At 52.3% G+C, this 26,180-nt stretch overlaps 12 protein-coding genes across 12 annotated transcripts; 8 read left to right on the top strand and 4 right to left on the bottom strand.

Annotated features, from left to right (window-relative positions):
* Positions 1–26: 26 nt before the first annotated feature.
* SAICODRAFT_31117 (uncharacterized protein) lies at positions 27–1,113 on the top strand. Its single transcript, XM_019167844.1, has 2 exons — positions 27–310; positions 359–1,113. Exons 1-2 carry the CDS (start codon positions 50–52, stop codon positions 962–964), a joined length of 867 nt encoding a protein of 288 aa, XP_019022886.1. The 5' UTR covers positions 27–49; the 3' UTR covers positions 965–1,113.
* Positions 1,114–1,585: 472 nt separating this feature from the next.
* Positions 1,586–3,270, top strand: SAICODRAFT_66742 (uncharacterized protein). The gene is made up of 2 exons (XM_019170259.1): positions 1,586–1,753; positions 1,805–3,270. The coding sequence occupies exons 1-2, from the start codon at positions 1,632–1,634 to the stop codon at positions 3,090–3,092; spliced, it is 1,410 nt and encodes a 469-aa protein (XP_019022885.1). The 5' UTR covers positions 1,586–1,631; the 3' UTR covers positions 3,093–3,270.
* A 907-nt stretch (positions 3,271–4,177) lies between these two features.
* SAICODRAFT_59377 (uncharacterized protein) lies at positions 4,178–7,894 on the top strand (the record flags this gene model as incomplete). The annotated part of the gene is made up of 1 exon (XM_019169681.1): positions 4,178–7,894. One exon carries the CDS (start codon positions 4,178–4,180, stop codon positions 7,892–7,894), a length of 3,717 nt encoding a protein of 1,238 aa, XP_019022884.1.
* Positions 7,895–8,076: 182 nt separating this feature from the next.
* On the top strand, positions 8,077–10,033 carry SAICODRAFT_72386 (uncharacterized protein). Its single transcript, XM_019170763.1, has 6 exons — positions 8,077–8,445; positions 8,495–8,664; positions 8,715–8,754; positions 8,809–8,966; positions 9,018–9,533; positions 9,590–10,033. The coding sequence occupies exons 1-6, from the start codon at positions 8,115–8,117 to the stop codon at positions 9,893–9,895; spliced, it is 1,521 nt and encodes a 506-aa protein (XP_019022883.1). The 5' UTR covers positions 8,077–8,114; the 3' UTR covers positions 9,896–10,033.
* A 172-nt stretch (positions 10,034–10,205) lies between these two features.
* On the top strand, positions 10,206–11,244 carry SAICODRAFT_36179 (TPR-like protein; the record flags this gene model as incomplete). The annotated part of the gene is made up of 4 exons (XM_019168479.1): positions 10,206–10,329; positions 10,392–10,456; positions 10,512–10,655; positions 10,705–11,244. 4 exons carry the CDS (start codon positions 10,206–10,208, stop codon positions 11,242–11,244), a joined length of 873 nt encoding a protein of 290 aa, XP_019022882.1.
* Positions 11,245–11,363: 119 nt separating this feature from the next.
* SAICODRAFT_20427 (uncharacterized protein) lies at positions 11,364–13,996 on the bottom strand (the record flags this gene model as incomplete). Its single annotated transcript, XM_019166261.1, has 3 exons — positions 11,364–11,687; positions 11,755–12,295; positions 13,794–13,996. 3 exons carry the CDS (start codon positions 13,994–13,996, stop codon positions 11,364–11,366), a joined length of 1,068 nt encoding a protein of 355 aa, XP_019022881.1.
* A 1,049-nt stretch (positions 13,997–15,045) lies between these two features.
* On the bottom strand, positions 15,046–15,417 carry SAICODRAFT_31113 (uncharacterized protein). Its single transcript, XM_019167843.1, has one exon. The coding sequence runs from the start codon at positions 15,388–15,390 to the stop codon at positions 15,184–15,186; it is 207 nt and encodes a 68-aa protein (XP_019022880.1). The 5' UTR covers positions 15,391–15,417; the 3' UTR covers positions 15,046–15,183.
* Positions 15,418–18,148: 2,731 nt separating this feature from the next.
* Positions 18,149–19,174, top strand: SAICODRAFT_36176 (NAD(P)-binding protein; the record flags this gene model as incomplete). The annotated part of the gene is made up of 1 exon (XM_019168478.1): positions 18,149–19,174. The coding sequence occupies one exon, from the start codon at positions 18,149–18,151 to the stop codon at positions 19,172–19,174; it is 1,026 nt and encodes a 341-aa protein (XP_019022879.1).
* Positions 19,175–20,097: 923 nt separating this feature from the next.
* Positions 20,098–21,640, bottom strand: SAICODRAFT_143699 (alcohol dehydrogenase). Its single transcript, XM_019165506.1, has one exon. The coding sequence runs from the start codon at positions 21,410–21,412 to the stop codon at positions 20,378–20,380; it is 1,035 nt and encodes a 344-aa protein (XP_019022878.1). The 5' UTR covers positions 21,413–21,640; the 3' UTR covers positions 20,098–20,377.
* Positions 21,641–21,867: 227 nt separating this feature from the next.
* SAICODRAFT_8692 (uncharacterized protein) lies at positions 21,868–22,179 on the top strand (the record flags this gene model as incomplete). The annotated part of the gene is made up of 1 exon (XM_019171462.1): positions 21,868–22,179. The coding sequence occupies one exon, from the start codon at positions 21,868–21,870 to the stop codon at positions 22,177–22,179; it is 312 nt and encodes a 103-aa protein (XP_019022877.1).
* Positions 22,180–22,756: 577 nt separating this feature from the next.
* SAICODRAFT_36174 (uncharacterized protein) lies at positions 22,757–23,966 on the top strand (the record flags this gene model as incomplete). The annotated part of the gene is made up of 4 exons (XM_019168477.1): positions 22,757–23,149; positions 23,206–23,704; positions 23,752–23,825; positions 23,937–23,966. 4 exons carry the CDS (start codon positions 22,757–22,759, stop codon positions 23,964–23,966), a joined length of 996 nt encoding a protein of 331 aa, XP_019022876.1.
* Positions 23,967–24,285: 319 nt separating this feature from the next.
* On the bottom strand, positions 24,286–25,124 carry SAICODRAFT_94880 (Pre-rRNA-processing protein PNO1; the record flags this gene model as incomplete). Its single annotated transcript, XM_019171958.1, has 2 exons — positions 25,038–25,124; positions 24,286–24,977 (listed from the first exon to the last, which is right to left on the bottom strand). The coding sequence occupies exons 1-2, from the start codon at positions 25,090–25,092 to the stop codon at positions 24,286–24,288; spliced, it is 747 nt and encodes a 248-aa protein (XP_019022875.1). The 5' UTR covers positions 25,093–25,124.
* Positions 25,125–26,180: the final 1,056 nt, after the last annotated feature.

The raw sequence follows: 26,180 nt of genomic DNA, 5'->3' as shown, positions 1-26,180 counted from the left end.
ATAAGGAGATACGGTGACCAGAAGGATTTCAGTCGAAGATCTGCCAACAATGGACAGAGAGGATACAAAGACGGAGGAGCAACGACCCGTACCGTGGTTCAAGGCATTGATCACGTTTTGTGAGGAGCTGGGGTTGCAGGAGACGTTGGCTGGACTGGAGCTGGACCTGACGCTCTTCTCTCCGGCTCAAGAGGAACTCGTTGCGGGAAAGGTATTGGACCTATCGGAGCAGCTTATGCTGTCTAATACAGAGGGTTCTGGGCACGCTCTTGAAGCTCTCGAAGAAGAGGCTGTCAATGCAGTTGCGAAAGTGGGTCACTGGCAGCTGTTCGAATGAATGCTGATCAGCGAGCTACAGGCAAAGAAAGACATGAAAGCTCTCATCCGAGAAAAACGAGAACGAATCGACGAAAGTAACCAGAACGAATACCTCCGTAAACGAAAAGCCGTCGCCGATCCCACCAACGAAGACGAATCCGCCGCCCGCACCTCCGCAATCCAAATCGATCGCTCCATCCAAATGCAATACGATCTCATCCGCTACGCCAGCGGCCCTCTCGAACGTAGTACCTTCATCGGCTCCGGTACAACAATCCGACACGATGCAAAAGCCGCAATTCTCCCTCAAACACCCAAAGCCTACCTCGAATCTGCCCATAACGAGCGTATCACAAATATCGAACAACACCTCAACATAACCTACGCTCCGCGTCCGCCCGCAACGCTGGAGGGCCGGATAGGAGCTGTGGAGAAGCATATCTTGAGGCTGGAGAGGGATCATCCCCCGTGGGCTGCGTTGCATTTTCGGCAGCCGGGACGGGAGGACAAGGAATGTGAGGCGACGGTTGTGAAGGTTAGGTTTGAGGATGCGGTTAGTAGGGAGGAGGTTAGGAAGCAGAAGAAGAAGGGTGGGGTTAAGAAGGAGAAGAGTTCGGGTCTGGGGTTGAGGAAGACGTGGGAGTGAGACGCACACGGCAATGGTGAACCGGGATTCTGTTCACGTGTATGCACATGAGAGGTGTATATGCTACGAAGTTCCGTCTACGTCTTCAGCGTCCGAGGACACATATTCGGCCCGGCCCCTGCCGCCGTTATGATGTCAGGAAGGAAGCTGCTCCGAGAGACCAGTTGACAGGTTACGCCTGGAAGCCTCGGGTTCATCTCCAAGGTTCTGATGCATAAGCATAAGCGGAAGGGGAAATTATTCAAGGCCAGAATGTATGGATGTAAATAGCAGGCAGAGAGACTGCAATTGATCAAACAATGGTGTGTACCCACAGCTGTCTGCCACACAGGTCACACAGGTCTTCCGGAGTCCACCCGGCTGTCAACCAGACCTTCCCTCCACCCAATCTCAAGGCACATTCCCGTTCATTTGAGTAAATTGACAGGATTTGTCAGACCCATCGAGGCCTGATTTGCTTCGTAATTGACCGGCGCCACATGTACACAACCGTCTCCAGCTAGCTAAAAGGGCCCATATCGAACAAGGTGCAATTAGCGGGCGGGAATTCCGGATTGTGGAGAAAGCGCGACTGAAGCTCGTATACCAACAAGAACCTTGGAACAGGACACCAGGATATACCATTGTTTGATTGAGACGTATAGGAGACGACGAAGGAGGAAGCATCATGGACGTTTCGCCAGACCGCTTCCACCTACATACGGCAATTGCCGATACGCTGCGACAACGTAGTGATGGGACTGCACCGCCGGATCCTAGGATTGCACATCGCGTCGTTATCAAGTCGAGGTTCGCTTTTTGGTCAGCTTTTCTCATTTGATGGCACTAACGAGCAAACAGAGTCAACTTCAGCCTTACAGCACCCGTTCACGCGCAACAGCTCACGGCCGAGTTCTACGGCTTAATCAAACTGAATGCACGACAGGAGACTGGAATGGGGGTTTTGTCGGATGTTCATCGAGAGAAGATATCACATCTGAGATGGGTGCTCTGGCGATCTACTCCGACGAATCCTGTCCTGATTGCTGGGCACCCGTACGTGTTCGACATGCTGGAGGACTTGCCGCCTGCGTCACCACGTACAATCGAGACGGGGTCGGGTAGTATCAAGTATTTCTTGAAAGTGAGTCTGGAAGGTGTGACCAAACTGGGGAGGATGTCGGATCCAATGACGTGGCTTGAGGTCATCAATCCTATGTCAGTGGGTTCACTATCAGCACCACGGAATCCACTCCAGTTCGGAGTACTCCCGCCGATGGATGGGCATAGTATACTCCCACTGGGAAGCAGCCGTTGGGAAATCGACGTCAAATACCCTCTACATGCCTACAAAGGCCCCGGCTGCGTCTTCCCCGTCAAACTAACCCTAAAGCTCAAGACCGACGCAGACATGAAAGGCGACGCCCCGGACATCACCCACACCACCGTCTCCCTACTCCAAACAGTCTCCTACCTCGTCAACCGCATCCCCTATGTCTTCGACACCTACGCCGTTGCCACCGCCGAACTCCCCCCCTTCGCAGTCTCCACGACCACAACGAAACCAATCCTCGCACAACTTCCGATCCCGGATCATCGCGTCCATGGCCGTGTTACGCAGGGTGTGCATGTTAGAGTCACGCATTCGTTGAGGATTGAGGTTGCGAGGAGTGGGTGGTTAAAGAAGAAGGTGGTGAGGGAGTTGGGAGTGAAGGTGTTTCAGAGGAGTATTGGAGAGGAGTTGTTGGAGTTGCCGGGGTATATGACGCCGGAGTATAATTCGGAGGAGACGGGATCCCGAGCTTCATCGGTTAACTCTGTCCCTATCCTATCGAAACGGGAGGAGGCGGAGAGGGAGAGTCGGATGCAGTCTCCCGCATCCACCGCTCCGCCCTCTCGTTCGCACTCCCTTGAACGCAATGGTCATGGTTTCGGGTCACGCACGATGTCGCCCACGGAAGGAGATGGCACAGGAAGGGGAAGACCCGCTGGACGGGCCCCGCCGAGTCGAAGGAGTTCGTTGAGGAGTATTAGCTCGTATGTCTCCGAACAAGAGGAGGAGCGCGCTATTGAGGAGAACGGTCCGCCGCCGACTTTCGAGGAGGCCACGGAGAGGTCGGAGGAGGAGTTGATGGTTTGGTTGGTGTAAGATATTTTCAAAGATTGTTGAAGTCGAAAGTTTAGGGAGAAGGGAGAGGGAAGATATGGAGTGTACGATATCGAGGTCTTGTGCGTTCGTTTGGAGTGCACGTATTTATACATGAGCGTGGGGATATAACGGGGTCATAGGGTTAAGATCGGGGCATACTGGAGCAGTCCGTTTGGCTAATCTTTACGTTTGTTTTCTTACAATTGAAAGTTCAAGTTCGTCGATGTCGTCTGTTCCTTCCTGTCGCTCTTTTCTAATTACGCTCGGCCAACTTGGCCATAGGTGACCATAGCGGGCCCAGGACTCACCTGCACGTTTGGCGAGGGAAGGAACTTATGATTAGGTGGCCGACACTGACTCCATTGACCGCAAGACATCCTGCTCCGGCTGCCCATATTAAGGTTGCGTTGGCTGCTTCATCCTGCATCTCAGACGCGTACGCTCGGACCTGACGGCGATAAGGCCGAAGTCGCCAAAAAGCTGCGACAAGGCCGAACGGTCCTTCATCTGTTTAGGAGGGCGCTGTGGCAATGCCAATGAACAGGTTGATGACGGTTGTCTTTGGCAAGGACCAGGAGACCTTCGTTGACCCGCAACTGTTCGATCGCCTCCGCGGCGCAGAGTTGGATCATGAGGAGGGAGGCGAACGACCCGCGAAGCGATTGCGCGTGTCTAAGGAAGAGGGCGATGACTGGATACCTCTCGTAAGGGTGCAACTGGAGTTCGAGTTTAATACGGATCTGGGCGGCGCTGTTGGTGGCACTCATGATGTGGATCTCACGAAGGACCTCTCTGTACGGTTGAGTATGGGGGACGAGGTGCTGTGGATCAGCAACGACGCAGCTAACCAGTACTTTGCATTCGTCTGCAGTGATGGATCTATATCCGAAGGCGATGCGCAATTCGAACACCTACCTCGATTCATCGGCCTCTTCTCTGATTTGCAGAAAGCCATGCGAACCGCCCGACCCCGTGCTCAAAGCAACGTTCAGAAGCAGTTTCACACGTCGGCAACCCTTCGCTTCAATCGAACTGAAGACGATACATGGCGTGCGACAGTTGTGGTGGAGGTATCGACGCTGCTAATGGGAAGTGGGCTATGGCCGGGATTCACGCCGACACTGGAACCAGCGCTTGCGAAGCTAATCGATTACATATACCCAAGCGGCAACGAGGAAGATATCTCGGCGCCGTACTTCTATGAACACCTACCGAGACCGCCGGTAGAGCCTTCACCAAATGATGCACGGCTACAAGATCCAAGACTTGACTCGACAATGCTGCCGTATCAGCGACGTGCGGCGATGTGGATGTTGCAGAGGGAAGGTAAAGATATGCAGCAGGGATCAGATCAGTTGGTGGACTATGATTCCAAGTCTGGGTTGCATCCGATGTGGGTGGAAGAGGTGGATGCGAATGGACAGAAGATCTTCGTCAACCGACCATATGGTTTGGTTTGCAAGGATGAGAGTGTTTTGGGGGATGGACATCCGCCTCTCAAGGGAGGTCTGCTGGCGGAGGAAATGGGACTGGGAAAGACATTGGAGATTATTTCTCTGATTCTACTGCATCAGTGTTGTTCGACGCCGAATGAGAGCGTGTACGATGTATGGAGTGACGCGACTGTTACATCTACCAAAGCAACTTTGGTCATCACCCCTCCTTCAATTCTAAATCAATGGTTAAGCGAGTGCCAAAAACACGCGCCGTCACTAAAAATCGGCGTCTACGATGGCATAAAGCGGCTGGGTGGGTATATCAGGCCGGAACACCTTTTAGATTACGACGTCGTTCTAACCACCTACGACGTGTTGAAAACCGAGATCCACTTCGCTGCACCAGCATCTCAGCGAAGTTTACGACCCGGCCGACCAAAGGAGCGTGGGGAATCACCACTGCTGAAGCTGATGTGGTGGCGAGTATGTCTTGATGAGTCCCAGATGGTCGAGAACAAAGGCACAAACGCGTCTCGCATGGCATGTATGATCCCACGCGTGAACGCATGGGCGGTCAGCGGAACGCCGATGAGGAGTTCTGCGTCGGACGTGCTAGGGTTATTGACCTTCTTGCGGTATTACCCCTTCAACCAGAATCCGCCTGCCTGGAACGCGTTCGTTCACCGCCCGAATTGTGGACCGGATTTCATGTCCATTTTTGGGATTGCGTGTCGACATACGAAGGATTCTGTCGGTTCGGAGTTGGAGTTACCTGTTCAGCGGAGGGTCGTTTTGTCGGTTGATCTTACGCCTGTTGAAGAGCATAATTACTCGATGCTGTTTAAGGAGTTTCTTGACGAGGCTGGGTTTAATGAGTTGGGAGACCCGACTTCGACGCATTGGGATCCGGAGGTTGCTGCGAAGAAGATGCAGGAGTGGTTGTTTCGACTGAGACAGACGTGTTGTCATATGCAATTGGGTCGAGCGAATGTGAACAGGCTTGGTGGTGGACAGTTGAGGTCGATCAAGGAGGTTTTGGAAGTGATGGTGGAGCAGGCGACAAGGTTGGTGGCGTCGGATGAACTGGCACTCGTTACGGCAAAGTTCAATAAGGGAAGGATTCATGATCATGATAAGGAGTATCAGGAGGCGCTTGATATATGGTTTCCTGTAGTGGAGGAGGTGCGGAGGACAGTGAAGACCATCACAGAAGAACTGGAGGAGATGCGGAAGAAGAGGGCGACTTCTGCGAGGATTGTCGACGCTGATGAGGAGATTGAAGAGGAGGACGATCTCGAGGGCTTCGAGGCGGGTGATAAGATGCGATACACCGCGTCAAAGGCTAGGCTGCGTGGGTGGTTGGAAGCTGAACACCGACTTCTGTTCTTCATCGCTACAGCGTACTTTCAGGAGGAGATTAAAGACGAAGAGAAAGAATCGAAATATTACGAGGAAGCCAAGGTCGTACGTTCCAGGATGTTGCAAGCCCCGGAACGCCTCGCAAATCGCTACATCACAGGTTTGAAACAAAAGGCTGCTGAACAGGACTTTCCCGAGATTCCAGAGATGTTACAGTCGCAGTTGACTGGTGGATTCAAGTCACGTCACATCTTCGAACGTCTGCAGGAGCTTTGCGAAGCCCTGAATGAACAGGCAAATGTGATGGATGACTGGAGGAACCGGATGGTGGAGCTACTTACTGGCCCTCTGGTTGATCAGGAAGACTTTCAGGATGCGACTGGAGAGGAGTACACGAACTCGCTCGACGTCGCTGCTGAGTGTTCTTGTCTTCTCGCGGTCCTTGTCAGGTCTCTTGCGTGGCGTGTGCACTCTTTGAATGGCTTTATCAGTGGACCCCAGGCTGCGACATCGAGAGAAGAGGAGGAGTCGGAGATTATGCAGCAGCTTAAAGCGGACGCCGAGAAAGCTCGACTGCCTCTTCATCTGGGTTCTTTGCAAGCCATCAGGAATGAGTTCCGCGAGATCGCTCGCGACAATATGCTTGGCGGTGGCGAGGGCCAAGGCCGCAACCTCGAACGTGAGATCGCTGCTAAGGAGGTGACCCGTCTCCACAAGGTCATTCAGGATCAGCTCACTGCTTGCAATAAGTTGGAGAACGAATTCGTTCACTTCAACAGGGTTTACAACGCTAGGGTCGACTACTTTGCTCAGTTGCAGGTCATTTCGGATTCGGTTCTGTCATATGAACCCAACCCTGACCCGAGAAAGGAGGCGGACTCTAGGAAGAAGCTGGATGGGACTATCAAAAAGCTCCCGGACACCATTGCGGCGACTCAATCACGACATCGTTACCTGCTGCATCTACAAAACTCTGCAGACGATGACTCCGAGGCTGAGAGGATCTGTATCATTTGTCAAGATTCCTTCGAGACTGGTGTCATTACAGGATGCGGACATCTCTTCTGCAAGGAATGTCTGACGCTCTGGCGAAAACAGCACGCTACTTGTCCCGCGTGCAAAACCAAGCTCTCCGTACGAGATACGCAAAACATCACGTACCGTACCCGGCGTGTTTCTCAAGCATCTGCTCCTGGATGGATGGAAAACGAAGAGGACCAAGCTTTTGCGCAGTCGATCTACGCAAAAGTTGATCCAGAGATGCTTCAGGAGATCAAGAGTATGAAACTTGTCAGTGATTCATATGGTTCGAAGATCGATATGATCGTTCGGCATCTGCTGTGGATCAGGTGGAAGCAGCCGAAAAACAGCAAGAGTATCATCTTTTCGCAATGGAGCGACATGCTTGATGTTATTCAACGAGCACTTGAACATAATGACATCAAGAACGTCCGTCTTGATCGGAAGCCGGCGAAGGTGACGGCAGGAGAGCTTGTGCAGCGGTTCAATGAGGAACCTGATCTGGAGGTGTTTATGCTTCACGCACGGAGTCAGAGCGCGGGGTTGACGTTGAATGTTGCCAGTAATGTCTTTCTGTGCGAGCCTTTTGTCAATTCTGCGATTGAGTTGCAGGCAATCTCGCGTGTGCATCGTATCGGACAGACCAAGGACACATGGGTCTGGCTCTACACAGTGCATGGCACAGTGGAGGAGAAGATCCTCGATCTCTCCACAAAACGGAGACTTCAGAATAGAGGCAAGTCTTCTGATGCTGCCTTGGAAGATGCGGAGAAAAGAGAAAAACAGGCGAATTTGAAGAAGCTCGTTACTGCTGGTGGTGAAGTCGTTGCCAACAAGGATCTTTGGAGTTGCTTCTTCGGCGGAAACGAAATGAAGCGACGACGCACTGATGTTGATGAACGGGGGGAGAGGGAGGTAAAGCGTGAGCTTCGAGCAGGAGCGGCTGAATCAAGGGCCGCTGGCGGCATCGCGGAATCTGACGTATAGGTTATGATCTTTGGAAACCATACAAGGATCATGGGCTTGGGTGAAGGCGTTTGATATTTTCAGAGGCATCTACAGAGCAATTAATCTCGTTACCCCGTCTTGTACGAAATGCCGGGCTTAAATTCCGTTATCGATTAGCGCATCTTTAAGCCCGTATGAGCATAGCCACAATCTTCGTTACAACTCGAAGGAGATCCAAGCGTTCTTCTTGTCTACAGCGATGTCGGTCGTGGATATGGAGAATGAACGATTAGAGGCTCCACTGCTGCGAGATGGTGGCGAAGCGACCGAGGAACCGCGAGACGCCTTCAACGACGCCGTACCAACGAGTATCCGTTGGAAGCTCTATGTGTCACACTTCCTATCGACCTGGCAAAGCCGGCTATTCGAGTTCCAAGCCGTCATCACCATCGCTGTGATCTTTCCCGGTAATCTGCTACAACCTTCGATCTACGCGTTGATCAGAGGATTAGCGGCGGTGCTGCTTGCGCCGGCAGCTGGGAAGTATATTGATCGGACGGATCGGCTGAAGGTGGTGAGGTTATCAATCGGTATGCGGGTCCTTTTCAGGTCTTTGGGTGTAGCTAACGTTTGCTACAGGGCTCCAACGGATCCCAGTTGCTTTATCATGTCTATGTTTTTGGATACTCTTGACATGGCCTACGCGTTCTGGGCCAGTGACTGGCGTGCTCATGTCGGCATTGGCTGTATTGGCATGCGTTGAGAAAGTTTCATCGATCATGAATACGATTGCAGTGGAGAGAGACTGGGTAAGCCGTTGTGTGGCAAGATGGCGAGCATTGAGCTTACACGATGTCAGGTTGTTGTGATCGCTGGACAACATGAGCCGAGTCTTCAAGGTAAGAAATCTGTCATCTTCATGCCGGGTTTGTGCTGACAAGTTCGCTGTGAAGCGCTGAATTCTCAGACGCGGCGCATGGACCTCATCGCCAAGCTCCTCGCTCCTCTTGCGATCAGCTTCATCGATGCATCGTCCACCAGGTTGGCGGTACTGGTGACGTTGGGCATGAACATCGTCTCTCTATTTATTGAGTACTTTGCCATTGCAATGGTATCTGGAGTCATCAATTTCGCTCGAACAGTTACTTACCATGGTGCGCAGGTATACAATGCGGTGCCGGAGCTCCAGCGGCAGGATGCTGCCCCCGTCGAAGAAGACAAGTCAGCGTCAACGTTGTCATATGTGGCGTACGTCAAGGAGCTTGGAGATCAACTGATATCCTACACACGCCACCCCATGTTCCTCCCCTCCTTCTCACTCGCCCTCCTTCACTTCACCGTCCTCTCCTTCGCCGGCCACATGGTTGCCTACCTCCGCGCCTCCTCCTTCTCAACCCTACTCATCGCCGCCCTTCGCACCGTCTCCGTCACCGTTGAGATATCGGCCACATGGTTCGCGCCTTTCGCCATGCGCAAAGTCGGACCGATAAGGGCTGGGTTGTGGAGTATTACGTGGCAGAGTATAGCGTTGGTGGGGGCTGTGGGGTTGTTTCATGGGATGGGGAACTCGGGGAAGGGGAAGGAGTGGTGGGGGGCGTTTGGGTTGATTGTGGGGGTTATTGTTAGTAGGCTTGGGTTGTGGGGGTTTGATTTGTGTGCGCAGACGTTGATCCAGGAGGTTTGTGACTCTCTCCTCATTCCTCCCCGTGTTTGTTTGCTAATAATAAATATCAGGAAGTTGAGGGCGATGCCAGAGGCTCCTTCTCCTCCAGCGAAGCTGCCTTCCAGAATTTCTTCGAGCTCCTCTCCTACGTCATGACCATCGTCTTCTCTCGCCCTGAGCAGTTTGGGTATCCGGCGACGGCCAGTGCAGTGGTGGTTTTGGTTGCCGCAGCGTTATTTGCGCTGTTTGTGAGACGGAAAAGAGGTCATTTGCTTCATGTGCTGAAATGTGTGGAGAAGAGACAGCATGGAAGGGATCGAGGGAGGCAGCAAGAAACTGTGCGGTCTCGGTGGCTTCTGCTGGATCAGATGGCATGAAGGGGCTAACTATGGAAGAGGATGCCCTATAGACCTCGTGTTCCTAATTTTTATACGACTGCAAAGGTCCTCCCACCATTTGCTCTCACGGAACTGCACGGTCACAGTGTTGGGTGAAAGGACTGGCTTGCCAACACCTAAAGAAAACAAGTTATTGAAATCAACGTTCACAAGTTTTCTTAAGAGGCATGCCGTATTCTGAACGGCCCTCCAGACGACCTGCGTACACCCTGCGACACCTGGCAGTAGCCGCAGCTCCTAGGACGTATCGCGTTGACGTACGACTGGAATCACCAACAAGCATAACGACATGTCTACCGTGATTGTCAAGTTAAGGACTCTAAGAACGACTCCTACGAGCGATGCAGACATTGTTGTGCAATTGAGCCGACCTTTAATTGCTTCAGGGGGTATCAGAAGGGCTGCAGATGAAGGTGTGTAAACAGACGAGGCAGTAAACGCGCATGCAGCGGTTCGCTAACGTGTTTGCACACAGCTTGGGCTATCTATGAACAAGCCTTCCTTGCTGCTCTTGAGGTTGGAGATGATGTCTTCGCATCGGTGCGCGTTGTGCACAGAGACTGCCACGATGGTTTGGCTGACAGATGTGTATCAGACATGCTTAACGCGACTGAGTGACCGATTCCCTACGAGTCCTAAGATCATCGCTCTACGGGGATTATTGTTGGAAGCACAAGATAAGATTCAGGAGGCGTTTGACTACTATGACGAGATGCTCAAGGAGGACGAATCGAATGTGGTATGTGCGATGCGCTAGACTTCCCCAGCCATGCTGACATCGTTCATAGCCCGTGATGAAGCGCCGCGCAGCACTATTCAAATCAACCGGGAAGCCTGAGGAGGCCGTGACAGTCTTAACAAAGCTCCTGGACTCGGTACCGAATGACTCCGAAGCATGGTCAGAAGTCGCCGAACTTTACATCCAGCTTAGAATGCACCAACAAGCCGCGTTCTGTTTGGAGGAACTACTGGTGCTCAACCCGCATGCGCATACAGTTGCTGCACGATACGCAGAGCTTGCATTACAGATGGGTGATTATGCCTTGGCAATGAAGGAGTTTTGCAGAGCGGTTGAGTTGTGCGATGGATACGAGCGTGGTCTTATTGGCATCTTTGAGTGTTCGCAACGTCTTCAGGGGAAGCTCCAAGGGGTTCGTCCGGCGACGGCGGTACAGCGCAAACACGAGACAGATGGAGCGGCGACGGCACCGATAGATGAGAAGACGGTGAAGGCACTAGGCAAGATGGCGAGGGAAGAGCTGGTGAGAATTGGGAATGAGAAATATGGAGCCGATGACGATGACGCGGGGAGCAAGAAATCGCGATGAACGGCAGTGACGGCACGGAAAAGAGGGACTTCAGTTGTCAGTCGATGGGCATCAGCGTCTAAGGGTCTAAAAAAGAAAGCGAACTCACTAAGGGTATTCCTCCAAAACCCAACTCGCGATCACAAGTCATGCCTATAGATGCGTTCCTTTCTGCTTTTGTCATTGAGTGTCAAGATCTTCTCGGACGTGAAGATATCGCTAATTCCGAGAAGCACTCCCACGATCGCACCGACTCCTCCTAATAGGATCCAAAACAATAAAGCACACTGATATCCTTGGTCAGGCGTGTGATCCTGGATGATACCCGCAATGATATCGAGGACGGACTGTCCCGCATCGTTTGCGATCTTCTGCAACGAAAGAGCAGTGAAGACTCCTTCCATAGGCACAAGGAGCGCTACGGAGCTAACAACGAGGACATTTCCAATACTCCAGGGGATAGCCTCGACAAGCATGGCCACAATTGGACTTGCAGAGGTCCATCCAAGTAAGGCGGAGCTTGGCACATACGTGTCTCCATTCGAGTTTCCTGAAAGCGAAGACTTCCGTTTGCTTGGCCTTTTGTAACAAGATGGCATAGCCGATGGCAAATGCCAAACTGAGCCCACAGAATCCTCTTGCCAACCAGTAGTTATCCCCGTAGGACCCGGTCCAATCGGCAAAGGGGTTCATCATAACCGTGGTAATGAATGCAGCAAGTTTGACGCTGATCAACGAGATAGCCATGGCAAACATGATGTTCCCCTTCACGAACCAAAGCGATACGATGGACTCTTGCAACAATACTCCGGGTGTACCTCCAAAAGCAGAAATCACATTCGCCGCAATCAGAACCCCATACGACTCCTGACGAATCGCCACGGCAGACAGTATCGCGGCGAGTGCACTGAAAGAGGTAAACACAATCCCGGCAATTGTCTGACCCATTGTATCCGTGAAGAGTCCGGAGAAGATGGTCATCACCGAGGCGAGGACGGTAGTGCATGCCGTGATGGAACCGTACTGGGCGTTGATGATGCCCATGTCCTCGATGAGCTTCGGCTGACGATCCCTATGGTCGTTCAGTAAATCAGTGAATCGGCTGCTGACAACAGAGATCAGAACCCATCATTCTGCATTGTCCAAGGACCTCCCTTGCTTTCGTGATCAGATAATGATTTTGGCACGGCCATGGCCAAAGCTTTCTTAGCGGACGGATATCCGCGTATTCCGCATCTCCTGCAGTGCAAGATACGACTTCGGTCATTTTACTACTGTGTGCAAAATTCTTGACGTAACTTTCCCATGTGCGCGCGAATCGCAAACTCCATATGACAAAAACCCCTAAAACAACATAGATAAAGGCCTCGGAGGTCGAGTAAGGGTTCAAAATGATCATACCTATCCTTAGCAATCACGTCGTGCCACCGGTTTTGGGCCACAAGGCCTCCCTCAGTCGCTTCATGCTGAAAAGGTGGTTTCAGGTTTAAGAAAGAAACGGACCCTGGAAGCCACTAGGGATGCAGCTCCGGGTTCCATGAGATAGAGGGAGCTTAGATGAACAAGTTCTACGTGTGGTTTCTTTGATTCTAACAGGTTTTGAGGTTTGTGGGTCCAGAGAGTGTTTTCGTTGCTTTCATGCATGTTCATGCAACATTATGCACCTATGCCGAAACCTTCCTTAATGTCACAACTCTATAAGAGACGGTACTACACGCGTTTCGAGGACATCTATCGATTCCTAAGAGTCTGATATATCAATGTCTCCCCTGAAATCGCCCTCCCAAGCCTTGTCTATGAAGATGGGCTGGTTCATGAAACTATCCCCGCGCAGATAGGCGGTAAAATGCGCCGCGTCAAGAATTTTGCACACAGCAGTAGACGAGACGTACCGAGCAGATCGTTCCGTGCGCGCGCGGACGGTGAACCTGTCCATAGGAGATAGGCGTGGGCAGTTTGACTCTTCCTTTCAATTGTAAGGTTAAGGATACAAACAAAGTATACCTAAGGATATATAGGGTCTTCAAGCGTATCAGCCGAACCCTCTTAAGAACCTCCCATGGCGAAACTGATCTCACACCTCCGCACCATTTTGCTCCTCCCCCGTCTTCCGTTTATAAACTCTCAAACAGTCATGCAGCAAATAGAACGTTAGGATCTCTGCCACCTCAACTTCATCCCAATCTTGACCATACTTTTTCATCCAAGCATCCATGTCGAACGTACATCCATCAATTTCACCGACAAAGAACAAAGTACGGTCCACGGAAAGCCTGGAGAGCCTTGTGCATATCGTTGCCAGCAAAGATCGGCGTCTCATCCTTGCGTACTTCCATACGGGGCCAACAGATAAGGAGACTGCGGTCAGCGAACCTGTTGTGTTGTGTTTTGTAATGAATCTGGAGGCTTTCATGTGAACGGTGTTCGGGAAGAACCTGCCCACTTGAGTGTTGATTGAGGCTAACAGCATGTGAGTTTCTCATGCGCAAGAAAGGAATTCAATGCTCACGTTTGTCTGAATGGTCGTCACAAGCAACCACATCCGCGCCGAACTTCTCCAGCAAACTTACCCAGTATCCAAATCCACTTCCAACTTCAACGAGTCTTTGCCCGTCCCAACAATCCTGTTTAACGCGGTGGCAAACGGGACGGCCCAAGTAAAGAGTTTGTTGACGAGGTTCTTGATAAGTTGAGCTTCTTGCACAGCCTCGTCTGCTATGAGCATCATGATTGTCAACTGGGCGCTTTCACACGCATCTCCGGCGTAAGGCATCGTAGGAACCCACAACGCCGGCATCTCCAGAATGGGATTCCAAGAGCAGAAGTCGGACCTAGCACCCTCTATGACATTCACAACTACCGGATCATCGCGATCATCTAAGGCTCCCAATCGAACAGCGCCTTGGCTCTGTCCGAAGCACTGGTGGTCATACACTGATAGTATTGGCGAAAGTACTGCATGTATTCATGACGGGGCATCATTAATTCCTGAGCGGGTTTATCAAGAGGCCACGGCTGAGCATCTCATACATCAAGCCGAGCTTCTTGTCTTCGGTCAAAGCATCACAGACGACATGTTTTACGAGCTCGAGGCTTGCCCAGTATGTAGCGCGTGAATCCTTATGACTTGGTGCATATATGCTGATAATACCGGGTACCCTGAACTTCCAGAGGTGTTGGAGAGTGGATCGAACATCGACGATAAGTGCTGGGATTGCTGGCAGAGCGCTGCCGAACTTTAAGGGCTCAGGTTCAGGGGCCTTGGACTCCACATGCTCAGGTTTCGGCTGATTCCGAGCTTTCTGCTGCTGCCTTCTCTCTGCTTGAGTTTGCTTAAGAGCAATGGTTATTGTGGTGGTAAGTGAGTTGCTCTTGAGATGGCAATACATGCTGGCCATCGTACAAACCTGCGGCGCAGTTGTAGTCGCACGGCCCCGCTGGCGCTAGAGCCTAGGCCTACGGCACCGCCAGCATCAGGAAGTCATCGAGGTACAGAAAATTCAAACGGTGAAAGATTATGTGTTTTGTCGTTTGCGTTCTCAATTGAACTATGAATTCGAACACTCAAGTGACCATACGTGCCTTCCAATTTGCAATTGTGTACAAACGCGTATAAGCGTGAATTCGTAGTATACAGCACAGGATCATGTCTGTTCAACAACTCAAACTTGAGATATTAATGATGATATATTCTCCCACATCACAGCTGGCTCTATAGATATCCTATTCCAACGTGTATGCGTCTTCCAATCCCACCCCACTCACACAATGGAGCTCAAGCTCCATCACGAACCCAACCCACTCCGTAGTCCCTAAAAATTCGAAGAATGATATGGTAACCTTCCCAAAAACAATCAAGATATAGCAGAAAATAAGACATATAAACGCCGTCTATGCTCCCAACATCCCTCCACCCAGACTTGCGCCTCCCTCAAATTTAGTAAAATGCGAAGCCGAGACTCAGAATAAACCAACAATCACATCCTCGATATCCCTGATTCTGAACGGCTTGAGTACGTATCCGCTCATTCCACACTCACTCGTTCTCTGCAAGTTCTCCTTCATTGCGTCGGCAGTAATGGCGACGATCTTTGTTCCCTGCAAGCCGGACTTGGCGTCGACATCCAAGATTCTCCTCGTGGATTCAAAGCCATCCATAACAGGCATCCAGCAATCCATCAACACAAGCGAGATGTCCTGGCCGTTCTGGATGGCATGCTCGTACTTCTCGGCAGCCTCCTTTCCGTTTTCAGCCAAAAGAACCTTGTCCTTAGCATATCCCAGCTTGTAGAGCATGCTGGCAGCCATACGACGGTTGATGGCATTATCCTCAGCAATAAGAATACGCATAGGATAAGTCTCAGCCAACTTCGGGTTGAACGACTTCTGCCCCGCAGCCTGCGGCACAATCATCGCCTTCACCTTCTGCTTGGCATCAACCCCCATCTTTTCCGGAACAGCCGCCCTCACCAAGTCCGGCGTCCTCGGCACCGGGCCCTGAGGAACCGGAGCGACTTGCTTGGGGGCATTAGTCGGCACTGACAACCTAAACACACTCCCACTACCCTCAACACTCTCAACACACTCACACTCACCACCCAAGACCTCACCCAACCTCTTTGCCAACACCAACCCGAACCCTGCTCCATCGACCGCTCTCGTCAACGTCTTATCCGCCTGTGAAAAGGGTTGGAACAAGCGCTCGCGTGCTGGAGCGGGGATGCCGACACCGGTATCTTTGACCAAGAAGACAATATTGTCGGCGGAGGTGGAGGCGGAGATAGTGATAGATCCGGTAGTGGTGAACTTGAATGCGTTGTGCACCAAGTAGGAAAGACTCTGCTTCAACCTCCCGCGATCAACCATCATTTCCAGATCCGTCTGTACCTCCCACTGCACAACCAATGCCTTCCCATCGCCGCTCAACTTAATGCTGCACTGATCCGCGGACGGAATGGCATTTCGGCCCCATCGCATAACGACCTCAGCAGACTCCAACACCTCTCTCAACACATCACGCACGACAATCTCCACCCGCACCCTATCAACCTTCCTCGGACTCGCGACCGGACTACTTAATACATCCGTAGGCGTCGTCAACCACATCGGCCTGGTATTCACAACGAGCGCTTCATTCACGACCTTCCTCCTCTTCGAGCACATCTCACCCTCATCAGCCTCAGCATCCCCATCAGCCTTGACATTATCCGAAGTCTCCGTCTTCCTCTTCTTCGGGCTCGGAACAACCTCCTTACATGCGACACCATCCACCTGCATCATTTCCGGCGTCACAGCCCTCGTTCGTCGTAAACATCGTGCCTTCTCGATAGCCATCCTGGGCTGCGTCTCCATCTGCATAAACTCATTCATGTTATCCATCAACTTGACCAGATGATTCGCGCTGGTCTGTATTGTCGCAATTAATTTCTCCACATTCTCATCCTGGACAACACCCTTTGCCGCCTCCGTGTCTTCAACCAATTTCTCCAAACCTTCTCCAACGGTTCCTTCGGTTTCAGTTGCCGGTTGTGGACATGATGATTTGGGAAGGGAGGCGAAGAGGACGTCGAGGAGTCCAATAACACCCTGCAGTGGTGTGCGGATTTCGTGAGACATGTTGCTGGCCAACGGGGCGATGATCGGAAGGTAGCTGTCGTCACCATCGCTTGTCGGAGTTATAGGCCTCTCCAGGTTCCGAGCCTCCATCGCCTCTCGTTCCTGCTGTGCCTTCGACAGTGCTTCCTTGGTAAGGTTACCGCCCTCAGTGGGCACGGTTGCCGCATTGTCCAGTGCCGCGCGTAGTGAGTCCTCATTGCCGAATGCCTCGCTCGTAAGCCTCTGTGCCGCAACCTCCACAAAACACTGCAACACCAACTCTTTCCGTCCCCATCCACCAACACCTCCATCCCTCTTCACGCTCCTCTCCAACCCCTCCTTCGTCCACAACACGGATATATGCCCAACATTGACTCCATCAACCCACAACGGAACAGCCATATATGCCTCTGGTGTCCCATCTGGAGCAAACAAGCCCACATTGGGATTCTCCGGGAACGTTGCGCTCATCCCATGCGGAATCAACAACGTCCGCCCATGGCACATGAATGCACATGGGCATTTATACCCAGCGTACGCATATAAATCCATAATTCCGTTCCGTGTATCGTCGAGTCGGTAGTGTGTCGCAATTGCCATAATACACGAGCCCTCCGCGCCAAGCTTGGGACCGTGATAACTCTTCACACTCGCCGTATCCAACCTCTTCGCCAGAAAACAATACTGACCATCCAACAACGTATTCATACTTTCAACCAACGCACCCCAAAACCTCGGACCATGTAGTTGACGCAGTTTTGCCTTCACAGTGGCGATGGCATGATTGAGCTGGGAATCTGATATCGGAACGACGGTGGAGAGGTAAGCGGCCGGAGACTTCGCAAGAGCGGTATCGGCGGGTAAATGCTGGTGAACGGGCGGAAAATGGGTTGCCTCGGGGAAGATCTCGTGCGGGCTGAAGGGAGAGGTGATCACGATCGAATCGCGGGGGTAATGCTCCTCTGCCGACTCCATTCTCGCCTCAGCTGCAGTGAATGGTGGCATCGCAGTGGGAGTGAATGCTGGCCGTTGCTGTTGGCGTGGTGGATGCTGGGGCATATAATACGGGATAGCCGCTTCGTCCGACCCCCCAGTTCGCGTCCGTGTAGTGCCGTGCAACCGTGTCCAGGTCGTTCTTTCTTCATCTGGGCGGTTGTGTGGTCTAGATCAAGGTGGAGGCGTGCGGGTGTCTTAGCCGCGAACGTGCCTGAAATTGCGTTCTGATTTAAACTACCGAGGATTGAATTAAAATGGACTTACTAATCACCCGGCCAATGATGAAATGTATCCTGATCCCACGCAATTGCAACACCATCAACCAACAACGAACATGTCTACTACCATCTTCATCACCGGAGCAACTGGCTACATCGGCGGATCAGTCCTTGCCGCCCTCCTGGAGAACAAATCCTACAAGATCTCCGCTCTCGTCCGCTCCGAAGACAAAGCCAAGAAGCTCAAGGACCTCGGCGTCGAGCCCCTCATTGGCACCCTTGACTCCGCCGACCTCATTACCACGGCCGCCAAAGAGCACGACGTCACAATCGAAGTTGCCGATTGCGACCACCTCGGCGAAGCCCAAGCAATCATTGCCGGATTGAAACAGAAACTCCAAGAGACCGGCAAGAAAGGAATCTACATCCAAACCTCCGGAACCGGAATCCTCTCCGACACCGCAAACGGCCAATTCGTCTCCGACAAGATCTACAGCGATGCCGATACCGCTTCTCTCACCGCTCTTCCCGAATCCCAACCTCACCGTCACGTCGACACTGTCCTTGTCCGCGAGGCATTCTCCTACACATTGGCCATGATTACTCCTCCCTGTATATACGGCGAGGGTACTGGCGCCTTCAACCGCCGTTCCATCCAGATTCCGCTCGTGATCCGCTCCGCCATCGAGCGCCGGAAGACTCCTCAAGTCGGCGACGGCAAGAATGTCTGGTCAAACGTCCACATCAAGGACCTCGTCCCCGTCTACACCATTCTCCTCTCCAAGCTCCTCTCCGACAATCCCGAAGTCATGAAGAACACTGGTGAGGCAGGCTATTGGTTTGCCGAGACTGGTCAACACAACTGGGGCGAGGTCTCCCAGTTCGTCGCTAAGAAACTCCATGCCCTCGGTGCCGTCGACGACGAGAAGGTTTACCCCAAGCACACCGAGCAAGAAGTCATCGATGGATTTGGGTTCAAGGAGGCAATGTACTTTACCGGCGGTAACTCCCGTTGTGTCGCGGAGAAGACGAGAAAGGTCTTGGGATGGAAACCAGAGTTGGACAGTGAGGAGGAGGTGTGGAAGTACGTGGAGTGGGAGTGTGAGAAGATGTTCAAGGAGCACCAGGAAAAGAAGCAGTGATCTCTCACACCTGCACCTCTAGCTATCACTACCTACTATATCCCGTAGCAATAACAGCTGCTGTTCACCTACAAAGGTCCCCACCCTTGCATTCGACTAACTGTCTCTCCATTGTCTCCGATCCCGCCTAACTGCGCTTCTGGGTTGTGCCACACCGAAGCCCCAAAGGCCGTGGCAGAACTCCAAGTCCACATTTGTTACGCGCGGCGCAGTGCTGCGACATCAGCTGGCTGAGACGCGCGGGCGTTGGACCGTTGAGGTTCGACAAGCTGAGTTGGCTAGAACCTGGATTTCTCGGGATTTGCGTGAGTCGCTATTTGCAGGCCTAGGGGTCGAGTCTTTCTGTAGCTATGGTCTGGGGGATCATGGAGCGTTGCCTTTCTAGGTTTTCAACGTTAACGGGACGGAATTCGAGCAGCATAGGCGAAGAGATCAATGCGCGCGCGGCTGGCCTTGCCCCACTCAGACGAGATGAAGACCCGTTTGCGTGTGCCCCGGAACTATCGCCTCAGCTGGCCAAACACGAGATCTGGGGCTAGGAGATATATAAGGGTTAACATTGCTCGTTTTGCAATCGTGCGGGCTCGTGTCTGTGAGATCCAGGTGAAAACAGGCGAATCTAGATCTCGTGAGAAAGTCTGAGGCTGGGATCGAGGTTTTGGGACCATGGATTTCGGGTGTGCGCGCCGCTGTGGCCGATCGAGATGATGCTTCGGGGTCGGAGATGGACTCTGGTGTGAAGATGCTGCGCTTTGGAGGTCATGTGAAGTAAGAGGTTGATTACAAATCCTTCGCAACAAAGGTTGAGCTATTACGTTTATTGGTTTTTGCCTTGGCCATGATCTGAGCCGTTGGGGATCGTCGCTGCGTTCGGCTGGCCTAGAAGGCAAAAAACCACGATAGGCGATAGATCATCCCTTTTGAAGAATGCGGATCTCAAAAGGTCCAGAACCCGTTAAATTGACCATCTCGTGTTGTTCAGGTCGTTCGCGTTGGTGAGTTCATTCGGAGGCGCCAGCGTCGGGGAGCCTTGAAGCGTTAGCGTTCACACGCGAGCTCGGTGCCGGAAAATCCATTACATACAGCCGAGGTATGGCTTGGAAATTCCTTTTCCAAAAGTTTGGTTCTGGAGCGTGGACGGCCGGCTCTCCTTTTCTTATCAATACCATCTGGTTTTATCGTACATCTCCTGCTTTGTCCACCTTACTCGTCAAACTTGATAACGGATCTAAACCTGACCTTGTTCTCCATCATCCTGGTGTAAGCCTCCTCAATACCCTCAACGGTGAAAGGGAACTCCTCAACCTTCGTCTTGACACCCGCAATCTTGGCAAACTCACAAGTCTCCTCAGAGTCCTTGGCATGACCAGAAGGCCAAGCCATAATCTTCGCGCGCTTCTGGATCATGGCGGTGGTGTCGAAAGTGATGTTACCGGTAGCAGCGAGGATGAGGATCGTACCATCAGTGCACAGACCACCGACGAGAGGGGAGATGGACTCGGGGTGAGGAGCGGTACACATGATGACCTTAGCTCCACCCAACTTCTGGAGTTCCTCGACCTGGTCGACCTTAGATCCGTCGATGTAGTAGTGCGCACCCAACTCCTTCGCGAGCTGCTCTTTGGCCGATCCAGCGGAGAGAGCAGCGACGCGGAAACCCATCTTGTTAGCGAACTGGACACCCAAGTGTCCCAATCCTCCAATACCCTGAACAGCAACCAAGTCACCAGCCTTGGCTCCAGTGTTACGGAGAGAGTTGTAAGTAGTGACACCAGCGCACAACAACGGGGCAGCCTCAGTGTAAGACATGCCATCCGGAATGGCAACGACAGCCTCTGAGCGGAGGCAGCAGTACTCAGCATAGCCACCATCCTTGAAGATACCGTTCACGGTTCCATTCTCACAAGTCGTGAAAGACCCAACACGGCAGTTATCACAAGCGAAACACTGTCCTCCGTGCCATCCTCCACCGACGATCTGTCCGACCTTCCAGCGCTTCTCCTCGGGACCGACGGCGACGACGCGGCCGATGATCTCATGGCCGGGGATAACGGGGCAAGGAACTGGCCAGTAGCCCTCCTTGACGATAGAGTCGGAGTGGCAGACACCGCAAGCGAGGGTCTTGATCAAGATTTCGCCCTGCTTCGGCTGTTCGACCTCGCGCTCGACAATCTTGAACGGAGCCTTAGCCGCCTCGATAACGCAGGCCTTTGCAGTTTTGGGAATCGACATTGTCATTGGATACTCGGAGGGGATAGAGGTAACCTTGGTGGTGATGTCGAGAGGATCAAGGAGGATTTATTTCTGCGGGATTTGCTTACCAATCCACCCTAGAATTGACCTAGAAGTATCTTTGACGTCATGATCGTGATAGATCGGCAAAGCTTAAGCTCAATCTTAATCTTCTTAATTACCGCTTCCTTTTCCACGTCCAAGTCCTTCGAGTTTCACCCTCGAGACGTGTTTTATAGAGAGGGAAGGCCCAACCGAGCACGGCGTTTTTTGCATTGCTGCATTGTCATTCAGCCCCCACCATCCAATCTCAGTTGCTGGGTCCTCGATTTCGAAGTGACCGCTCGGAGATTTAAGCACGCTTGCAAGTGTGGTTCAGCTACGGATCCCTGATAAATCCAAGTCAGCCATAGACGGAGGTCGTTTCCTCTGCTCCGGGGATTGCTGTTTAACTCAGGGTTATGTCCTCTGAAACCGGTGCCGGCCCCATTTCGGAGGAGGTGCTGCGGGAGACCATCGTGGAATTGGTCGACTCCACTCGTTCGCCGGAGTCGACGCGGTGTCCTTCGGAGGTACCTCGAAGACTGGCGAAAGAGGGACGGTTAACGGAACGAACGGAGTGGAGAGACTATATGGATGCGACGCGGAAGGTCGTGTTTGAGATGAGGGACCAGGGCGAGTTGGAGGTGATGCAGAAGGGCCAGATCGTGGAGGTCGGCTTAGAGGAGATTAGAGGGCCGATCAGAATGAGGAGGAAGTTGTTACCGACGTAACGCCTTGTATTGCAAGTTTTTGGGCTACATTTGAAGAACAAAGACGGTTCTGAGGAGCCTGGGAAACCCAACGTTGATGTCTGCAGAACATGTGATCCACCGGAAGCGGCCCGTATGAGCAGGGTTCCCGTCGATGACCGGGAATCGGGGATCCTTGATCAACTCGGAGTGGCATGAGGTCACTGCTTCAACACCTTCAACCAATTGCAGCTGCGGGAAGACATGAGCTGCAATACCATGCCCAACCATCAGCTAGTTGACAATGCACTTGCAATTGATCTATCTGGTCGTTAGCATGCTCAGCCTTATCACACTGGTTGCTGCCCAATCCTGCCCTCCGACTCTCAACTTCTCCCACCCCTACTCCCTCGCCCCCGGCTACTCCATCTCCAAATTCGCCCAACTCGACTCCCCACGTGGGATAACCATCGCAACCCTCAACTCTACCGATATCCTCTTCGCCACCAACAGCGGATACGGAATCATCGCCATCCCGATTTCTCCTAATTGTTCGACGGCGGGATGGGTGTTTAATTTGTTGAATGATACGACCTTGAATCATGGCATTGCGGTGAGCATGAGTGGAGATGGAACGGGTGGCAAGGTTTATGCGAGTTCGAGCAATACGACGTGGGCGTGGGATTTGGATGGGGGGAATTTGACCTTGACGAATCGGACGGTGGTGGTGAGTAATATGGCGAATGCGGATCATGACACTCGTACGCTCCTGCTCTCGTCAGTCTTCCCTGATCTTCTCGTTATCAACCGTGGTTCGAACTCCAACCTCGATGAAGGCGCTGCAGTCGAGGATAACCAACGTGCAATGGTCAAAGTGTTCAACTTGACGAACCTACCAGATGACGGTTACGATTTTACAAATGATGGAATCATTGCGGGGTGGGGCCTGAGAAATGATGTGGGGCTTGTCGAGGACTGGGAGGGAGGGTTGTGGACAGTCGAAAATAGTGCGGTAAGGCAGAGGCGAAAGTTCTCTAGGGATTCTCGAATGACGCATTTTCCTTACAGGACGACATCACTTATACCGCGAACAGTACCTCAACTGACGTCCACCTGAACAACCCCGGCGAAAAGCTCAACTACCTCGGTCCCATTAGCAACCCAACAGGCAGCTTCCATGGTTACCCAAACTGTTTCGCAGTCTACAATGCCTCCGAGTTTCCCACTGGTACAGACTTCACTACCGGCGACCAATTCGCCCTCTCACCAAACTCAACGCTCAACGACACGACCTGCGCGAACATCTCCAACCCTCCTCGACTGACGTTCCAAGCACACTCCGCCCCTCTCGATATCAAATTCCTCCCAAACTCAAACAAATCACAAGCTTTCGTCACCTTTCACGGAAGCTGGGACCGCGCCCCACCGACGGGGTACAAGATCGTCCGCGTGCCGTTCACCAACTCGTCGAGTACGGGTGGGTTCGGGCCTGTTGCTGATTTGACGGATATGTTTGGGTATGAAGACGTGCTGTGGAACCCAGATATAAGTGCTTGTCCAAATGGTAGTACCTAAGGCCGAAGGTCAAGGCGGACGCTGATTTGGGTATTACAGGATGCTTCAGACCGGTGGGGCTGGCGTTTGATAGTCAAGGGCGGATGTTTGTGAGTTCGGATTCCACGGGAGATGTTAGTAGAGATCACTTATAACGATTCAGGGTTGATAGCTAACGGCGCTGTTCTAGATCTTCATGATTACACTGCCCGCGAATGTCAGCAATGCGAACTTGACTACTGGAGGGACGACTCCTACTGGTGCTACGACCATGAGTGTATCCTAACTTCTAGATTTGGTTAAGCCAGAACACAGAATTTTCACTCGCCACGGGAAATCGCTTTTGTGCTTGTGTCTACGGCGGCAGTACTACGGACTTTCCTAAGTCATAACCTTGACCGTGTAAGATTCTCACACTCGTAGCAGTGTTACAGTGCATTGATAAGAAGATGGACTTCAACGAGCAATGAGGAAACGTTCCTGTGTATAGAAAGTGTGTGCTAGAGAAAAATACCCAAAACCATTGCGCGCCGGCAAAATGAACCCAAACAGAATGCTAAACTGGACATTGTCCCAAAATCCTCACCCCACCGTTTAGAACCTCTCCTTCATCCTCGCCCCAACAGTCCTACAATTAGGAATAACCTTGCCAGGCGGACTTCCCAAAATCAAACTAACAATCGCATCCTTCGCAACCCTAATATTCGAGAACCCCCCCAAAATATGGATCTTCGTATCCGCCAACACGACTCGTGTCCGACTCGCATTCTCGATCGCGAATTTGGTTTTACCGTCTTTACCGGCGATACGGCCGATTGCGCGGGACAGGTGGTCGCCGGAGAGGGTTTTGACGTCTTTGATTTCGAAGGTGTCGATGTAGAGGTCATCCATACGCAATAGTGCGATGGCATCGTCGACGTCGAAACCGAGTGAGAAGGCACGGATGAAGTCTGCGCCCTTCTGCAAATTACCACTATCGGGGGTCTGCTTCGACGTCCGTAACTCCACACTCCTCGTCTTCACGTTCATCCGTACTTGCAACTTAAGATGCTCGACAAGTGGTGGATAGATTTTTGACCAGGTTGCTTTGAGGGGTGTCATTCTGTGTGGAGGGACGGGGACTTTGCGGGTCATGGGTTTGGCGGAGGTGCGGGCTTCGTTGTTTGCGGCGGGGGCGAAGCGCGGACGGCCTTCCTCATCAATGGCCATTTCGTCACCGGTGGGAACGGGAGCAGAGGTAGAGGTGGAGGGAGCGGTAGTTGCGGAGGCGTCAATGAGAAGTTCGTCTGGAGTGAACCGTTAGAGACCCGGATCAGATCAATCAATTGCGGAGAAAAAAAGCTCACCATCGTCCTGGACATTCAGGTGAACATTGTTGGCAACAGCAGTCGGAGCAGCCATCTTGTAGGGATATATTTCACGGTCGGTCTCTTCACCTTCGTTACTGCTATCGCGCATTTTTTCAGTTTGCCTTGCTATCAGCACGTGAGGCTTCATGCGCCACTCAAAAACCCTGGCTGGAGCTGAGCTTAAACTGAGAGGGTGACGTCCAGATCAGCATATTGTAAGGAAGGATAACGGTATAGGTAGCAGAAATGACGGAGCAATGAACGCAAAATTCTGGGAAACATTGCATCGCTTTGGGGCGGCTTCTCCGATTGGTAGCGATATGGGAAGGGTTGGTGCGAATCGGGCCGTCTTTGCGAGGATTGGGAAGGTTTTGGGGAATGGATCAGGATTGCAGCAGTCAATGTCGACGAGAACGTTTACATTCGTGTCGAATGCATCGAGAGCGGCGGCAGTCAATGGGCGGATCTTGTCATTGCCATTCAGACCTGCTTCTTTAGTGAGGAAGAGGAATCTCGTGTTCACCGGAATTGCATGGTCTGGTAGTGATAGCCAGCAGCCAAGTCCGATACAATCAAAGGAAGGAACATTAACAGTCGAGAGATCGGTCATCCTCAGCAGAGCAACATGGCCAGCATCGACACGGATGGATGAAAGAATAAGCTACGGGAGGAGGTACATGTCGACATCATCGTCGCAGCCTAAAGAGAACGAGATGCAAAAGGAGTCAAAACACGGATCAACAACCGGAGAGTCACAATCACCACCACCACCACCTCGATCAATGCTCGACGCCAGCCGACCACTCCCCCGCCTCCACACCGCCGCCCGCCGCCAAGCAAAAGACGAACTCCTCGCCGCAGCAACCTCCTTCTTCTCCCGCTTCGGCATCCGCTTCAAATGGGCCCTCATGCGCGATATCCGCCCCTGGCGCGCCGATGACATCTCCGCCTTTCTAACCTGGATTTTGCTTGGCCATGTTGTCTGGATCGTCGTTGGCACAACAGGCTTTATGTCCCTCGCAGTCCTCGCAGCCAACACAGTTTTCGCACAAGAATCTCTGGCGACCGCGTTGGGGAATTATGTTAGTCAGGGAACCGGGTTGACGATTGTTTTTGAAAGCGCGATTGTGCCGAAGTGGA

This window comes from Saitoella complicata, assembly GCF_001661265.1.
Source record: "Saitoella complicata NRRL Y-17804 unplaced genomic scaffold SAICOscaffold_18, whole genome shotgun sequence".
In the NCBI taxonomy this organism is placed as follows: Eukaryota; Fungi; Ascomycota; class Saitoellomycetes; order Saitoellales; family Saitoellaceae; genus Saitoella; species Saitoella complicata.
This window is presented reverse-complemented; position numbering and strand designations above follow the sequence as displayed.

Bases quoted from the DNA above. Each gene is read 5' to 3' on its own strand.
- SAICODRAFT_31113 (XM_019167843.1), bottom strand. From the start codon at position 15,390: ATGCCTGTTATGGATGGCTTTGAATCCACGAGGAGAATCTTGGATGTC.
- SAICODRAFT_72386 (XM_019170763.1), top strand. From the start codon at position 8,115: ATGTCGGTCGTGGATATGGAGAATGAACGATTAGAGGCTCCACTGCTG. The intron at 8,446-8,494 runs GTATGCGGGTCC...CGTTTGCTACAG, and splicing joins GGTGGTGAGGTTATCAATCG to GGCTCCAACGGATCCCAGTT. The intron at 9,534-9,589 runs GTTTGTGACTCT...AATAAATATCAG, and splicing joins CGCAGACGTTGATCCAGGAG to GAAGTTGAGGGCGATGCCAG.
- SAICODRAFT_143699 (XM_019165506.1), bottom strand. From the start codon at position 21,412: ATGACAATGTCGATTCCCAAAACTGCAAAGGCCTGCGTTATCGAGGCG.
- SAICODRAFT_66742 (XM_019170259.1), top strand. From the start codon at position 1,632: ATGGACGTTTCGCCAGACCGCTTCCACCTACATACGGCAATTGCCGAT. The intron at 1,754-1,804 runs GTTCGCTTTTTG...ACGAGCAAACAG, and splicing joins CGCGTCGTTATCAAGTCGAG to AGTCAACTTCAGCCTTACAG.
- SAICODRAFT_31117 (XM_019167844.1), top strand. From the start codon at position 50: ATGGACAGAGAGGATACAAAGACGGAGGAGCAACGACCCGTACCGTGG. The intron at 311-358 runs GTGGGTCACTGG...AGCGAGCTACAG, and splicing joins CTGTCAATGCAGTTGCGAAA to GCAAAGAAAGACATGAAAGC.